General features: G+C 46.2%; 1 protein-coding gene and 1 non-coding gene across 3 annotated transcripts; both read right to left on the bottom strand.

Moving 5' to 3' along the window:
• Nucleotides 1-894: 894 nt before the first annotated feature.
• SDR39U1 (short chain dehydrogenase/reductase family 39U member 1) lies at nucleotides 895-3,993 on the bottom strand. Of its 2 annotated transcripts, none has more exons than XM_032343972.1 (6): nucleotides 3,883-3,993; nucleotides 3,464-3,570; nucleotides 3,284-3,366; nucleotides 2,792-2,913; nucleotides 1,902-2,045; nucleotides 895-1,650 (listed from the first exon to the last, which is right to left on the bottom strand). In XM_032343972.1, exons 1-6 carry the CDS (start codon nucleotides 3,896-3,898, stop codon nucleotides 1,238-1,240), a joined length of 885 nt encoding a protein of 294 aa, XP_032199863.1. In that variant the 5' UTR covers nucleotides 3,899-3,993; the 3' UTR covers nucleotides 895-1,237. The 2 variants fall into 2 exon arrangements, with proteins under 2 accessions (XP_032199863.1, XP_032199862.1); XM_032343971.1 differs by lacking the exon at nucleotides 3,883-3,993 and adding an exon at nucleotides 3,775-3,876.
• A 538-nt stretch (nucleotides 3,994-4,531) lies between these two features.
• On the bottom strand, nucleotides 4,532-4,635 carry LOC116592144. Its single transcript, XR_004286334.1, has one exon. It is a non-coding gene; the product is annotated as a U6 spliceosomal RNA (small nuclear RNA).
• Nucleotides 4,636-15,924: the final 11,289 nt, after the last annotated feature.

Genomic DNA, 15,924 nt, shown 5'->3' on the forward strand with positions numbered 1-15,924 from the left:
ACTTCCTTTGGCGCAGCCCCCAAATAAGCTTTTCTGTTACTTCTACGCTTGAGGTGGGTCATTCCCTCAGGAATAATACAGAGCCTGTCAACTTCCTAAAGAGCCCAAGACCAGATAAAGAAGTAGGGCTGGATTCTGTGCTGTCTGGACTCTGTGACAAGTCCCGGGACGTGGTCCTTTCCAGGCTGTGACTTCTCAGGCACAGCGAGCTGACTACTGCCACCCCAGTTCTTTGTTCCAGTGTGGGGAGCTGGGTGATGGCTGGAATCTGTGGGTCCCAGTGTCTTCACCCCTCCTCTCCATTACTGCTTTGTACCACTAGCCTCTATTGACCTGAGCTGGGGGCAGGTGTGTTGGAAAATTTGTTAGGGGATGACAGTGACTCAAAGACAGCCCACAGTGCTCTGGGTAGAAAGGAGACTGGTTAATATGGCCCAAACTGGGTGTTAGGGCAACCGCTGGTTCCAAGTGGCCCCAGTCAGATGAGAGGCAAGTCTTCAGTTTCTTATAGACAGGGATGTTGGCTTTGTCCTACTGCAGCTTGATGACCCAGGACTAGCATGTGATTGCTTTATTAATTCACTGCTGTTCAGTGACAGATTCTTCTAGACTATGGCCTTGTCTCTTCCTCTGATGGCACCCTAATGGGACTATGTGGACAAGTATGCAGGGACCACAGAACCCACTGTTAACAGATCATCATTTTTCTCATTTTCTAGTCTCCACCTTTATCGTTAACCTCATACCCCAGATTTGTTACCAGCTCTTGGCAATGAAGGGACCAAGAAGGGAGATAATACCCATTATAAGGTTCAAAATCCCACATAGAGGAGTCATCTGGCATTTTCTTGGATGTAAATTCCAGAGGAATCTAGGCCAAAGAAGCAAACAGAAGCCTGTGAGATAATTTATCTTTATTGCCTCAGTCACAGAGGATCCTACACAACATAAAAGGACACCAGGGACAGTAATGGAACATGTAGGGAAACCAAACTTGGAAATTCTTTTACAAGGAGTTGAAGAGGTGAAGGACCCAACTTGATGAGCCTGCAACCTTGAGACAGTGGACAGTTTCTCAGTTAAGTAAGGCAGAGCAAGAGAACAACAAGGAGGGTGGGGAGAGGAATCCCTAAGAACCAGAAGGTTTCTGGTCTCGGAGTACCTGGGTCTATTCAGTCTCTAACCAGGAAGCCTCTGTAGAGGGACAGGCTTCAGGCCCTGCCAGGAGCCTCCCCACTTAAGCTACGACTTCCTTCAATGCAGCCCCTAACTCTGGGAAAGAGTACTGGTAGCCTGTGGCCAGTGTCCGCCGTGGGACCACCTTCTGGCCCTCCAGCAGCATGATGGCACGCTCTTGTCCAAAGACCGCTTGCACCACCATGCTGGGGAGAGGGATGAAGGCTGGGCGGCCTAGGGCAGCGCCCAAGGCCTTGGCAAACTCAGCATTTGTAGTGGCGGAGGCTGGAGCCACCCCATTCAGGACTCCTTGCACGTGACTTGCTTCAACAGCATGGGCCAGGATCCCTGCCAGGTCCCTGATGTGAATCCAGGGGAAGAACTGATGGCCTGGGCCGATGGGGCCCCCCAAGCCCAGGCGGAAGGGCAGCAGCATGTGACGGATGGCACCACCCTCACGGCCCAGCACAACCCCTAGAGCAGGCAAGAGGGACAAGACAGGAGGCTCCTTGGTCTCCAGGCAGTTCCGCTGTTCCTCCCAGTCTCCCCTTCCCCATGCCACCTACCCTAGCTCTCTCTGGGGCCTCCCGTCCTCCCACCTGCAGACTGGGCAGAAATGGCAGCCTCCTCTCACTCTCTGGAAGCTCAGCTCCCCTGACTCCCCCATGCACCCAGCCCAGGGAAGACATTCCAAACCTGTCTGATGCCCAGGCCCGGGTTCTCACCGGAGCGCACCACCACCTGGCGTGTAGACTCTCCAGGAAGCCTGGCTGCAGCTTCCCATTTGGTTACCAGGTTGGAGAAAAAGTCAAAGTCCCCTCCTGGGCTGTCCTCATCATACTCTGCAGTCAGGCTGGGCTGGTAGTAAGCTGCCAGTGGAACAGCACTGGTTTGCCCCGAGTCCCCAGTCCTGCCTTGGGACCAGGTAATGTTCCTCTTGGTCTCACCCTCCTTGGCCCCTGGGATATTCCCATGGGAAGACAAAGCCATAGATATTTCCCCTTTGAGCTGCTCCATGGGCTGACCCATTCCTGTGCTGGGGTGACTTATCTTTAGTTGCAGGGCAAAGCTGAAGGGCTGCTAGATTGTAGTGGTTAAGAGCAAAGACTTACGGATCTGCTACCTGAGATCTACTCTTAGCTCAGCCATTAAGCCTGTGACTTCAGACAAGGTATATAAGCTCTCTGTTGGCATCTTTAAAATGGGAATCATAACACCTACCTTTAGGGTTCCTATAAGGATTAAAGGCTGTAATACAGCAAAACAGTAGTGGCTGATACATGTTCTGTCTGGTCCCAGTGGTGAAATACAAGAATCAGGAATTCTGTTCCTAAAGAACTTTACTGTGACAAGCAAGGGACTTGGGAGTAGGGGGGACTGTTTCCAGCATCAGGAGCAGTACCACTATCCCCTCTTCCTCTAGGGATCCTATTTCTCAATGAAAGTACACAAAGGTCAGAGAAATATGCATGGATGGAGGCCCTAGGAAGTTCCTGTGCTTGGAAAAGACCAGTACTCTGGGGCATGTGGAGCTAGAAGGGCTTGAGCTAGCCCCTCACTCTGCAGCCTCTCTTCCTCTGGCTAATATGGGGTGTGTGTGTGATTTGGGACATACCTACGCCAGTGACTAAGACCCAGGCCTGGGGGGGCTGTGGGGCCTTGTTGATGGCTCTAGCCAGTATCTGGGTGGTCTCCAAGCGGCTGTTGAGAACCTCTTTTTGGAAGCTTTCATTCCACCTGCAGGAGAAACAAAAGGGAAATGAGCCACTAAATACATACACACACATACCCCTTCCTCTTTCCCTGGGGCTCATCCAGACCCATTTCTAGCAAAAACCCACATTGTGCTTTAGAGAAATGGCCCATTTCTCCTGGAGAAAGAAAAGGCATGTATTTTGGGCATCCTTGGTTATCAGTGAGGACCAAAGTCAATCTCTGAGAGGGCAGAAGGGCAGGTGGGTGTGTAGGGAAGTGGGGCGGGATGAGGAGTTTGGGATTGGACTTTAGTTCTCAATCTGACATATCCATTCTCCACAGCTCACAGGTTCTCATCAGGGTCACACAGTCCTCCCTGTCATATGGATATCAGCTTCAGGGCCTGGCTGACCTTCGGAGAGGGTTGAGGATGTTTTCTCCCGCCAGGTTGACAGCGGCATCGCAGTGGGGCAGCCCCGACGTATCAAGTTCATCCTGTCAGGGAAAACACAGTGCTGAGGGGTGGGCGTGGGGGCTCGCCCTGCGCCTCCAAAACAGACCTTCCCCTACAGCTTCCAGAGGATGGACATACCCACGTGATTCGATCGGGGCCCGGCTTTCGGGAGACTAACATCACTTCGTGGCCCCTGGCTTTCAGCAGCTGGGTTAGCGCTGTCCCAATGAAGCCCGTCCCGCCACCTGACCAGAAAATACGAGGAATTTATCCTCTCCGGGTCGCCTTCCGTCCCCACATGCGGCTCCCTCCTCTGCTGCCATCCCATCTGATTCCAGATTTCTCCCCTCCTTCTCGTCCCCTCCCCGCGATGCAGAGGTGACACAGGTCACAGAGACTGGGGAGATTCGGCTTCCTGGGGTAGGAGGCCAAGGCTGCTGCACGATCACCTGTGCACGGTTTAGTGCCCTCCCTCAGAAACAGCCTCTCGCCTCTCCTGTTTTGTTTCAACCTTCCCATAAGCCCGCCCCCGACTCTCCCTTCCCGCCTTCCCTCACCCACAAGCACCCGCATAGCGACCAGGACTTAACGCGCTTGCGCAAGATTTGGTGGCCGCGGTGGTCGTGGTGGTGGTGGGGGGGTGCCCAATCTTGGAAGCGACTACGTCCTCTGTGCGCATGCGTCTTTCGGGAAGCGCGCTCCAATGGGCGGCCGGGCAAGATTGAGACTGGGCGTGGCCCTGCCTGGCGACCCGGAAGAATTCATAGGGCCGGCAGTATATTTCTTTGCTAGGAGTGGCGGGGACTGACCGGGGCTGTAGGTGGAGACCGAGTGGGCGGGGAAAGAAGGGAAGCGGGCCAGGGAGGGAAGGCTTTAGTGCGGGAACAATCCAAAACAAATACCAACCCCTCAAAACCCCTTGGCCGAAAGCGGAAACATTCAGCCGGGTGGATCAGTAGTAATGCAAGAGATTTCGCAGTACTATGGATTTCTTTCCACCCGGCCTCTTATCTTTTCTTCTCCCTCTTCCGGTTCCTTCCTGTCTTCTTTTGAATAATCTAAAGTTCCCCTCTTCTTAAAATAACATCTCCAGTCCTTTTCTTCCAATGCTAATACCCTCTCTCTGTCTTGGTCTGCATAACCAACCTTTTCGGAGGGATGGTGTCCATTTTCTACTCCTAATTCACGGCAGTCTTTTTTTTTTTTTTTAAATGGAATGGCTTTGCGAATTTGCGTATCATCCTTGCGTAGGGGACGTGCTTATCTCTGTATTGTTCCAATTTTAGTATATGTGCCGCCAAAGCGAGCACCATTTCTGTCTTTTGCTTGTATCATTCATTAACTCTCACGGCAATATCACCAATTTCCTGTGTCACCAAAACGAATGCCCGGGTTTCTTTTCTTTTTTCTTTTTTTAAATTTATTTTCAGCGTAACAGTATTTATTGTTTTTGCACCACACCCAGTGCTCTATGCAATCAGTGCCCTCTCTAATACCCACCACCTGGTTCCCCCAACCTCCCCTCCCCTTTCAAAACCCTCAGATTGTTTTTCAGAGTCCACAGTCTCTCATGGTTCACCTCCCCTTCCAATTTCCCCCAACTCCCTTCTCCTCTCCATCTCCCCTTGTTCTCCATGCTATTTGTTATGCTCCAGCAATAAGAGAAACCATATGATAATTGACTCTCTCTGCTTGACTTATTTCAAACTCAGCATAATCTCGTCCAGTCCTGTCCATGTTGCTACAAAAGTTGGGTATTCATCCTTTCTGATGGAGGTATAATACTCCATAGTGTATATGTGATGAGGGAGCAGGAGGCTGTCTGAGGACAAAGCAAAAGCTGGCGCCTTGCACCCCCTCTTCACCCTTTCCCCTCCATATGTGTAGCATCCCTCAGGCAGCCCTGACTGCCATGAACAATAAGCAAATAGTTAACTTGCAGAGCTCACAATCCTGCTAGACAGGAGTCTCCCTTAGCTTACAAATGTCCTAAATCTCACTAACAAAGACGATTGATAGCAGGATTGTGACACCCCACCAAAAAGTCTCCCAACTATCTTAATGTTAATGGCTGGTCTAAAGACAACATTGATCCAGCCGCATGGGCATGGCCTCCGGCAGGCCTGGAACATCCCGGCACCTTGTAGGCCCTCTTTAGCATATGAAAACTCCACTGAAACCTCCCTTCCCCTCACCTTCCCCCAACCGCAGGGTATATAACATGCCTACCCTCACAACCCGGGGCAGCAGCTCTTCCTGCCCACGGGGCCTGTCCCTGTGCTTGCTTTAATAAACCACCATTTTGCACCAACGACGTCTTAAGAATTCTTTCTTTTTTTTTTTTTTAAAGATTTTATTTATTTATTTGACAGAGAGAGAGATCACAAGTAGGCAGAGAGGCAGACAGAGAGAGAGGAGGAAGCAGGCTCCCCGCTGAGCAGAGAGCCCGATGCGGGGCTCGATCCCAGGACCCTGAGATCATGACCTGAGCCGAAGGCAGCGGCTTAACCCACTGAGCCACCCAGGCGCCCCAAGAATTCTTTCTTTAGTCATCGGCTCCGAACCTCCTCACCCCACCGAACCTGACTTAGGTTCCGGGACTTCATCATATGGACCACATCTTCCTTATCCATTCGTCCATTGAAGGGCATCTTGGTTCTCTCCACAGTTTGTGAATGCCCGGTTTTCTTTCTTTCTTTTTTTTTTTTAAAAGATTTTATTTATTTATTTGACAGATCACAAGTAGGCAGAGAGGAAGGCAGAGAGAGAGGAGGAAGCAGGCTCCTCACTAAGCAGAGAGCCCGACACGGGGCTCGATCCCAGGACCCTGAGATCATGACCCGAGCCGAAGGCAGAGGCTTTAAACCCACTGAGCCACCCAGGCGCCCCGAATGCCCGGTTTTCAATAATTTTTCTTGTAACACTTGCTGGACACTTCCTCCCCTTGGAAATGCTCATCTCTTGGCCTCAGTGAAGGGCCACAACTCTCTTCTGGGTCTTAAACCCGTCTTTTTCAGTTTCTTGCTTCTTAAGATGCTGGTATTAAAATGTTGGTATTTCTCAAAGCTGGGTCCTAAGACCTTCCTCTTTTCCCTCTGCATTTTTTCCCAAGTATCTGTGTTGGTGAATTTGAGTCTGGACACCTAAGTGGAACCATAGTTGTATTAGTTGCTTTATTAACTTACCTCTACCTTCTGTTTTGTTTCTGACTTTATTGTGTTTTAGCATCTCTTACTGTAAGGGAAAAACTACTCTAAGATGGCTGATCAAGCCAACAAGGGAATTTCAGTCCCTGTCTCAAAGCCCTTCCAGGTTCTTCTTTCCTACCCCGTTTCCCACAGGCACAAAAGTACCAAGTATGCGGAAGTAGAAGGGTATAAATTGCCCTCTCTGCTCATACTTAGGGCTCAGACCTTTGGAGACCAGTCTCCTTTGAGCCTGCAGGTGTTAGATAAACCCCTGGTTCTCCAAAGTCTCCAAGTGCTGCTTGCTTCTTCCGTCAGGATCCAGTCCAGGTTCCATAACATTTGATTCCCTGACTCGGAAATCTCATCATGCTGGCCCGTTTTTGCTATTGGTTTGGGGCAATTGCAGACTGGTGACAGAGCAAGGGATCCTAAGGGAGAAGGCACACCCCGCCTAATTTTAGGCAGCCTCCAGCCCAGTCGTCTCAGGCCAACTGGCCCTCCCTGCTTTTCCACCTGTACTCAAAGGAGATTTGGTCGGTCTCGACCTCAGATTCTGGTAAGACCTGGGGCACCAGGACCCAATCAAGCCCACCTGTCAGGGTGGAAGGGGAAACTGATCACTTCCCAGAGACCTCTTAGAGGTTTCACAGGTAGGGCCTCCCAGGGTGGAAGGAACTGCAATAACTTCAGTATGAATGCGTGAGTGAATGTGTAGTTTGACCTGGCTTGTTGGGCGGATTGATTCTGTGGCTCCATCCATGGGCACACTTCGGGTCCCCAGAAGCCTACAGAGTCTGAGTGGGCCCAAATCTGCTTCCGTGGTGACCTCATAAGTTCTAAGGCGAGCCTCTTTGGGGCACCAGTCCGGGGTTTATATGGATTCCCTATGGCCAAGAGGCACCCGGGTCTCCTCTGGGAGGGCAGACAGGTGGGCGTCTGACTGGTCTCTCCTTTAGAGGGATACCCACCCTTTGTTTGTCTTTAGAGCCAGCGACACAGGGAGGGTCAACTGGCTCTCTGAGGGTGCCGAAAGACCTACCCACTGTCCAGGTCATTTAAAAAATTATGGTCAGGACTCCCGGACACACTGACCAATTCCCATATATTGATTCTTGGCTTCAGATAGCCCAAACTCTGCCCCCATGGGTCCAATTCTGTGCTAATAGGAAGGACCAAAGTAGGATATTTGTAACCCAAGTAAAAAAGCACAAAGGCAGTAAGGAAGCAAAGCCTATCAGGGAGGCCCTGCCTAGGGGGCATCAGTAGCAGCAATGAGGATGGGCTCTGGATAAGGAGGAGCCCGTCAAGAAACATGGGGGTCGGTGGGAGGGGGAGCTGAGGGGATGAGAGGAGAAGCACAGGACTACAGTCCTCCTCTGACCTAGGGCCTAAAGCTGAACTGGAAGAAGATAGTGCTCCTGCTTTTTCTAAGTGGCATGTGTGGGGAGATACCTGATTTAGCAGCTTTGAAAGTGTACAGGAAATTTGATCCAGACAGAAACAGGATGTAAAATAACAGGATCTCTCACACTTAGGTTTTGTGGGGATGGGGGGCTGGGGTGCATGGAGGGGGGCATCTGAGTGGCTCACTTGGTTAAGCATCTGCTTACCACTCAGGTCATGATTCCAGGCGTCCTTCAGGATAGGGATTTTTTCTTTAAAGATTTTTCTTTATTTTTTTGACAGAGAGACACAGCCAGAGAGGGGACACAAGAAGGGGGAGTGGGAGAGGAAGAAACAGCTCCCTCGCCAAGCAGGGAGCTGGATGTGGGGCTGGATCTGGATCCCAGGACCCTGGGACCATGACCTGAGCCAAAGGCAGTTTCTTAACAACTGAGCCGCCCAGGCACCCCCAGGACAGGGACTTTAAGGAATATTTCCAAGCAGCTGCCGAAACTTCATTTGTTACCGGGAAATTCCCTGTCTTCTCTGGCCTGACATGGACTACGTATACCGCCTTGTTGGTGGGAGAACATGGCGTCTGCTCCTCTGTTGGAGCTGATGAGCTCCTGAACTAGGAACCCCTTCTCTGCCTTCTGGCAGCAATTTGTCTCTTCTGCCTCCCCATCCCCTTTCTCCTGTTTCTGCACCACCTTGGGTGCAGCCTGTATTACTGGCTTCTGGACCATCCTTGGTGCCTTAGGCACCATGGCTCCTTCTCCCCTCACTGTAAAGGAGCAAGAAAAGCACCCCTCGTACCTAACAACGGCCACTCCAGATTTCCTCATGTGTCTCAGGTGAAAATTGACCATGGGGAGGATCCAGGTGGAACATAATTCAGTATTTAAACTAAGTTTGTTGGTTTTATTTTTTAAAGATTTTATTTATTTATTTGACAGAGAGAGGGAAAACAAGCAAGGGGGAGCAGGAGAGGGAGAAGCAGGCTTCCCATCAAGCAGGGAGCCTGATGTGGGCCTCAATTCCAGGACCCTGGGGTCATGACCTGAGCCGAAGGCAGCCACTTTATGACTGAGCCACCCAGGCACCCAGTTGGTTTAATTAAGATGGACATGTCTTAGTTATCAGCAGGAAACATGAAACTTTTACTCTATCAAGGTTTACTGAAGGTCAAATAACCTCGTGTTATCTCTGTGGCAATTTGTTAGCAAAAAGATGACCACACTGATGGATAATTGTCTCAAAGTTTTCTTGGGTAATTGTTAAGATAGCTTTCAAAGTCTTTACTTTCAAGTTTTGCTTGGATGATAAATGAAATTGAATTCATTGGACATCTAGGTCTTTTCCAAATAGGATAAAGTGCTAAGTCACTAATTACTGGACATAGGTCTGTGCTTTTGAGTTCTTACTGCAAAGAAACTAAGGATATTTATTATGGAGGGCATGTATTGCATGGAACACTGGGTGTGGTGCATAAACAATGAGTTCTGGAACACTGAAAAGAAATAAAAAAAAGAAACTGAGGATATTTAAATCTGTTGCTAGCATGTTTTGTGCTTAACTGAGTCACAAATGTGCCATCTGAAGAATTCTGGTGTAACAGTTCACAACTGGTTACTCCTTAGTCTTCATTGGAGATTAAGGTTTCTAAAGAGTGAAAAATTCTGTTAACTGTAACTAAAACTGATGGAAATAAGTGAAACCACTCTGTATGTGGAAAAGTAGGAGATATGTAAGAAAGATAAGGAATGGGAATGAATTTATTGGAGGAAAAAGAAGGTAATTTTGTTTTAAATGAGATGATTATTTGGAAAGAAATGGCTTGGGACAAAATGTGAATGCAAAGGAAAGTTGTAGAAGGTTTGTGAAGGAAAATCTTTGGAAATGAATTTTAGATGTGGTCAGGATGGACTAAGATTGAAATGAATGAATTTTAAAGGCACTGGTATAAGATTGTAAGTCAGCTTTCTGTCTGTTCAAAAAGACAACATATTCTCCAATTGTTGGTCCGTTTTGATAAGAAAAGGCAAATAGTTGTTTTCTCTCTGCTTGCCTAGAAAAACTAGTTTCTATGTCTTGCCTTTAAAAGGTCTTTAACATCCCTAATCCTATTTAGGGATGTGCTTTAAAACTTTCTAAGGTTTTAACAAACTTCCCCAAGATTTAAATCAGAACACAGTCTTGTTGACTAATTAGGCTTGGTTGTTTGGTATGTAATGTTCTGGTTCTGGATATTGAAGTGTTATGTGTCACAGAATAACTGAGTTTCCTTGTCAATCGTATCATAGTGAACTCTCCTGTCAGATCAATAACCATGTCTGTTCTGAGTTTTTGTCATTTATAATTGTTCTAATTCTCTTGTAAAATGAGTTTCTTCTTTAAGGAGGCTCATATAAAGGACTTTTAGGACAATACAGGTATTCAGTATCTTTAAGATCAGAACTCAAATGAGTAAGATTTTCCAGAACTGAGTAAAAGCTGCATTCAAACTGAATAAGGGTCAGTAACATGGGACTAAATGTACTAAAAAGACAATTATAGTTTCGTGATCCTTGTTTGAAAAACCTTGCTGGTTCCTTAATGCTCACTCTTCCTGATTAATGAAACTTAAGATTTGTATGACTTACAGAAACATGATAAAATAATAATTTGTAAGCAAATTAAAGCATTCAACTTTTCTCCCTATCTGAAGCCTCTGAAACTCAAAAGGTCTCAGTAAGTAAGTATAACTTCTTCCATGGCAGTCCTGGTCATTTGCATAAGTTCAGTAAGAATCTGTTCTCTTTTTTTTTTTTTTTTTAAAGATTTTATTTATTTGACAGACAGAGATCACAGGTAGGCAGAGAGGCAGTCAGAGAGAGAGGGGGAAGCAGGCTCCCCGCTGAGCAGAGAGCCCGATGCGGGGCTCGATCCCAGAACCCCGAGACCATGACCTGAGCCGAAGGCAGAGGCTTTAACCCACTGAGCCACCCAGGCGCCCCAGAATCTGTTCTCTTTAAAAAAAAAAAAAAAGGAAAAAGAACCTGTTCTCCTTGTAACAGGACACCATTGGAAACACTGGTTGTTTTACCAAGGCTTTGACTGGAATGTCCTATTTGAGAAAGACCTGCATAGACTCAGATATGACCAGACAGCTTTAAGGAGCTAAGGTTGACTTAGGAAACCTGGAGCCATAAAGTACCTTGGAGCTCTTGACCTGATAGCTTACTTACAGAGTTCTCAGCAACCTCACCAGGTGAGTAAAGAATGTCACTTCCTGGCAGGTGCAGGAACCTCAGGATACTTTGGGGACCTCAGGAAGAGGAATCTTTCCAAATCTTACAGGTATTGCAGGGATGTCTGATGGCAAGTACTTGGCTTGACTTCTAGCCTGGAGAGGCTACTAAAAAGTTCAACCTAGAGATGCCTTATAAAGTTCCAGCAAAGCAGATTCTAAAAGATCTATATGATCACTCACTGTTCTTGCTGAGCTTATGTAAATAATTAGGCCAAGTTTGTTAAAACTGGACTTGTTTCTCAAATAAATTAGACCTGATTTGGCTATCTCTGGAAATGAGGGTTATTTTAGAGAGAAAAATTATGTTTAAATAACCCACCTTTGTGGCTGTAAATTCTAAATTTGACTGTCTTTAAATGTTTTTTGTTTACCTAAGCTAGACAACTTGAGGTAAACTTCAGAGAAGTTGCACGATGGCTCATTTAGACAATCTTCTTGTTTTTATTTTGTGGGGATAATAATAACATGACCCCATGGCATATGATTAAGTAATTGGAAAAAGGGATTGATTCCCCAGAAATTGTATAACTTATCACCTTGACCAGTTCTATGTGACTGGGATAATGAAATCATTCCCTAAAAGCCAGAGCATACCCCACTCAATAGGGTTAAATATGCACTTGTGGGGATAATGGATGACCTCACTTTCTTTTCTTTTCTTTTTTTCTTTAAAAGATTTTATTCGTTTATTCAACAGACAGAGATCACATGTAGGCAGAGAGAGAGGGGAAAGCAGGCTCCTGGCCGAGCAGAGAGCCCAATGTGGGGCTCGATCCCAGGACCCCGACCTGAGCCGAAGGCAGAGGCTTTAACCTACTGAGCCACCCAGGTGCCCTGACCCCTCTTCCTTCCTTCCTTTCTTTTTTCCTTCCTTTTTTTTTTTTTTTTAAAGATTTTATTTATTTATTTGACACAGAGAGAGATTACAAGTAGGCAGAGAGGCAGGCAGAGAGAGAGGGGGAAGCAGGCTCCCTGCTGAGCAGAGAGCCTGATGTGGGGCTTGATCCCAGGACCCTAAGATCATTACCTGAGCTGAAGGCAGAGGCTTTAACCCACTGAGCCACCCAGGTTCCCCTGACCCCACTTTTTTTTTTTAAGATTTTATTTATTTATTCGACAGAGAGAGAGAGCACAAGTAGGCAGAGCAGCAGGCAGAGGGAAAGGGAGAAGCAGGCACTCCACTGAGCAAGGAGCCCAATGTGGGGCTTGATCCCAGGACCCTGGGATTATGACCTGAGCTGAAGGCAGCTGCTTAACTGACTGAGCCACCCAGGCGCCCTTGGTCCAGAGTCTTAAAAACCAAAGGCCACTACCAATGGATGATGGAGGCCAACTTATTAAATACCAGGCTACACTTGAAAACCTGTCAGACTTTAAACCCATCTACTCTTATGCCTGGACCTGAGCATTATACTTCTATGGAGCATGACTGTTGGAGGTCATTGATCTTATTTATTTTAGTCAACTGGATTTAAAAGATTCCCGCAGGTATATCATCTCAGAGGCTCTATGGCAGGCCATCTCCCATAATAAACAGGCTTGGAGGAGACCTCAATCAGATTGGAGACTTGAAGCGTCCCAACACCTCCAAGCCCCAGGGGAAACTCTAAGGTACATCTCCCAAGAAGCTTTAAAAAGGACCCTCTCAAGCCACAGTGGACAGGGCCCCACACTGTTGTTCTAAGCACCCCTACTGCCGTCAAGGTCTCAGGTGTCACCCAATGGACCCACCACTTTAGAGTAAAGAAGGCTCACCAGTCAGGTGAATCACACCAGTAGGAACCCAACCAGACCCTATGGACCCCTCTGGCTCCAACTTCAGTGAGACCCCACCGACTGATGGACATCTGTTTGCCCTAGTCCCTATCATCCGTGCAATATTCCTCACTTCAGGAGTCGGAATTGATGCTTCCTCCCCTTCTGATTGGACTGTCTCTCAGAAACTTGTTATTGGGCAGCCTTAGGAACCTTAAGATGGATTGTTAAGTTCATAGAAAACACTGTTACCAGGTGAGCCGCTGCCCAGATACTAGCCTTGCAGTATTGGACCATAGTAGATGATAATGATGACCTCTAAATTAGGTGTTTAAAAGGGCATCAAAGGGGTGCCTGGGTGGCTCAGTGGGTTAAGCCTCTGCCTTTGGCTCAGGTCATGATCCCAGGGTCCTGGGATTGAGCCCCACATTGGGTTCTCTGCTTGGCGGCAAGCCTGCTTCCCACCCCCCCAACCTGCCTGCCTCTCTGCCTACTTGTGGTCTCTGTCTGTCAAATAAATAAATAAAATGTTTAAAAAAAATGTTTAAAAAAGCCCACTTAGTATCAAAGAATGTGATCAGGAAATTTGTTTGTATAGGCTTGGCTCTCTGCTAGAATTGGTTGTAAAAACAAAATTGTCTTCTCTGAGATGTTGTGTTTATTGTCTGGTGTTCCTACAGATATGGAGTTTGAATGAATTGTTGCCCACTTGGCCTGGGAAGCCCTAGGCCAAAACTTTAAGTTAGGTGTTCCAGATAGGAAGTAGTATAAATCATCCCTAGTTTTCACAGGGTCCTAACTGATAAAATCCTGCCAATCATGAGCACACAATCCAAAATAATAAAACACACAAGCAAACAAGCCACTCTGAGGAGGGGTCAGCTGAAACAACACATAGTAGAGTTAGACCAAAAAGGATTTCAGATATTAGAATTATGAGATACAGAATTTTGAACCATGAAGTCTAAAATGTTTCAAGAGAAAACATTAAAAACACAAGAAAGAGACAAGATACTATTTTTTAAAGATTTTATTTATTTATTAGAGAGAGAGAAAATGAGTAGGTGGAGTGTCAGGCAGGGGGAGAGGGCACAAGTAGGTGGAATGGCAGGCAGGGGTAGAGGCTCCCTGCTGCCCTGATGGGGGCTTGATCACAGGACCCTGGGATCATGTCCTGAGCCAAAGGCAGATGTTTACCTATGATCCAGGTATCCTAAGACAAGATATTATCAAAAAAATTCCAGCAGAATTGATAAAAAACCAAATTGAATTTCCAAAAATTAAAAATAAAATTATTGAAATTTTAAAATGTGGTGAGTGAGTTTAGACAGCAGGGAATAGATTTAGTTAAGATTTGGTTAAGAGATAACTAACTAGATTTGAAGACATTACCCAGAATGCAGCACAGATAGACAAAAAGGTAGAAAATATAAAAAGGGGGGTAGGAGACAGGAAGATAAAGTGAGAGATTCAAACTCTTCCTCTTCTTTTTTTTTAGAAAAGGGAAATATTTTAAAAAATATTTTATTTATTTGACCAAGAGAGAAGGAGGGAGCACAGACAAGGGGAGTGGCAGGCAGAGGGAGAGAGAGAAGGAGCAGAGAGCCCAACAGGTGAGCAGAGAGCCCAACATAGGGCTCAATCCCAGGAGCCCTCCAGGACTCCCCTGAGATCTCAAGATCATGATCTGAGCCTAAGGCAGATACTTAACCAACTGAGCTACCCACCTTGATTCAAACTCTTCTATTGGGAGTGTCAGAAGAGAGGAGACAGAGGAGGGAACATAGAAAATATTCATAGAGATAATAGCTGATTATTTTTCCAAATTAATGAAATATATAAATACTCAGATTCAATAAGCAAAATGAATCTCAAGTAGAATAAATAAAAAGAATTCATACATAGACATACCACAATTAAATTATAAAAACAGGGGTACCTGGGTGGCTCAGTTGTAAGCATCTGCCTTTAGCTCAGGTCATGATCCCAGGGTCCTGGGATCGAGCCCCACATTGGGCTCCCTTCTTTCGGGAAGCCTGCTTCTCTGTCCCCCCCCTTTCTGTCAAATAAATAAATAAAATCTTAAAAGAAAAACCGTAAAAACAAAGACAAAGAAGAGGTATTAAAAGAGGGCAGAAAGAAGGGAGCCCAACTTCTGAGATAATCTGTTAACAACTGTACAGAACTAACAGTGCTAGCCTACAGCAAGGCAAAAGACACCTTCACTACAACAATATAAGCCAGTGGAATAATATAATAAAACCTTCAAATATGAAGAGAAAATAATTTCCATCTTAGAATTGTTTACAAACTGACATTCAAGAATGAAGGTAAACCAAGGGTACTTTTAGACAAGGCAAAAAGAGCATTTGCTATAATCAGACTTACAAATTTTGTTAGGAAGAAAGAATTACCTCAGAAGGAAGGTGTGAGAAGCAAGACAATAATGCTCAGAAAGTTGGTAAATAGATGGGTAAATATAAACAGATATTGGCCACATAAAGCAACACAATGATATTTGATTTGTGGGTAAAAATTGAAGCAGAACTAAAATATGAGTCACCAATAATGGATCTGGAGTGGAGTTGCTGGGGAAGGATAACAATGCTGAATAATATTAAACTTTGTGACATATACATTTGAAAAATGTACTATTACATATTAAAAATAAAATGTGCACTTCCAAGTCAGTAGAGACAATAACTGAATCAATTCAAAACAGTTATCAAGAAACAATAAAAAAGAAAGCTTAGACAAAATTGGAAAGCTCAAAATAAGGTAATAGGAATAATCAGTATCCATAGTACATTTAAACAGACTAAGAAATTGAATTAACTAGGGCACCTGGGTGGCTCAGTGGGTTAAACCTCTGCCTTCGACTTGGGTCATGATCTCAGGGATCTGGGACTGAGTCCCGTGTCAGGCTCTCTGCTTAACGGGGAGCCTGCTTATCCTTCTCTCTCTTCCTGCCTCTCTGCCTA

This window comes from Mustela erminea, chromosome 5 (genome assembly GCF_009829155.1).
Source record: "Mustela erminea isolate mMusErm1 chromosome 5, mMusErm1.Pri, whole genome shotgun sequence".
NCBI lineage: Eukaryota > Metazoa > Chordata > Mammalia > Carnivora > Mustelidae > Mustela > Mustela erminea.

Excerpts from the sequence above, each read along its gene's own strand:
- SDR39U1 (XM_032343971.1), bottom strand. The coding sequence starts at position 3,844 with ATGGGAAGGTTGAAACAAAACAGGAGAGGCGAGAGGCTGTTTCTGAGG. Across the intron at positions 2,914-3,283 it reads ATCCTCAACCCTCTCCGAAG|GTGGAATGAAAGCTTCCAAA; the intron begins GTCAGCCAGGCC and ends TTTCTCCTGCAG. Across the intron at positions 1,651-1,901 it reads CCAGGTGGTGGTGCGCTCCG|GGGTTGTGCTGGGCCGTGAG; the intron begins GTGAGAACCCGG and ends TGCCTGCTCTAG.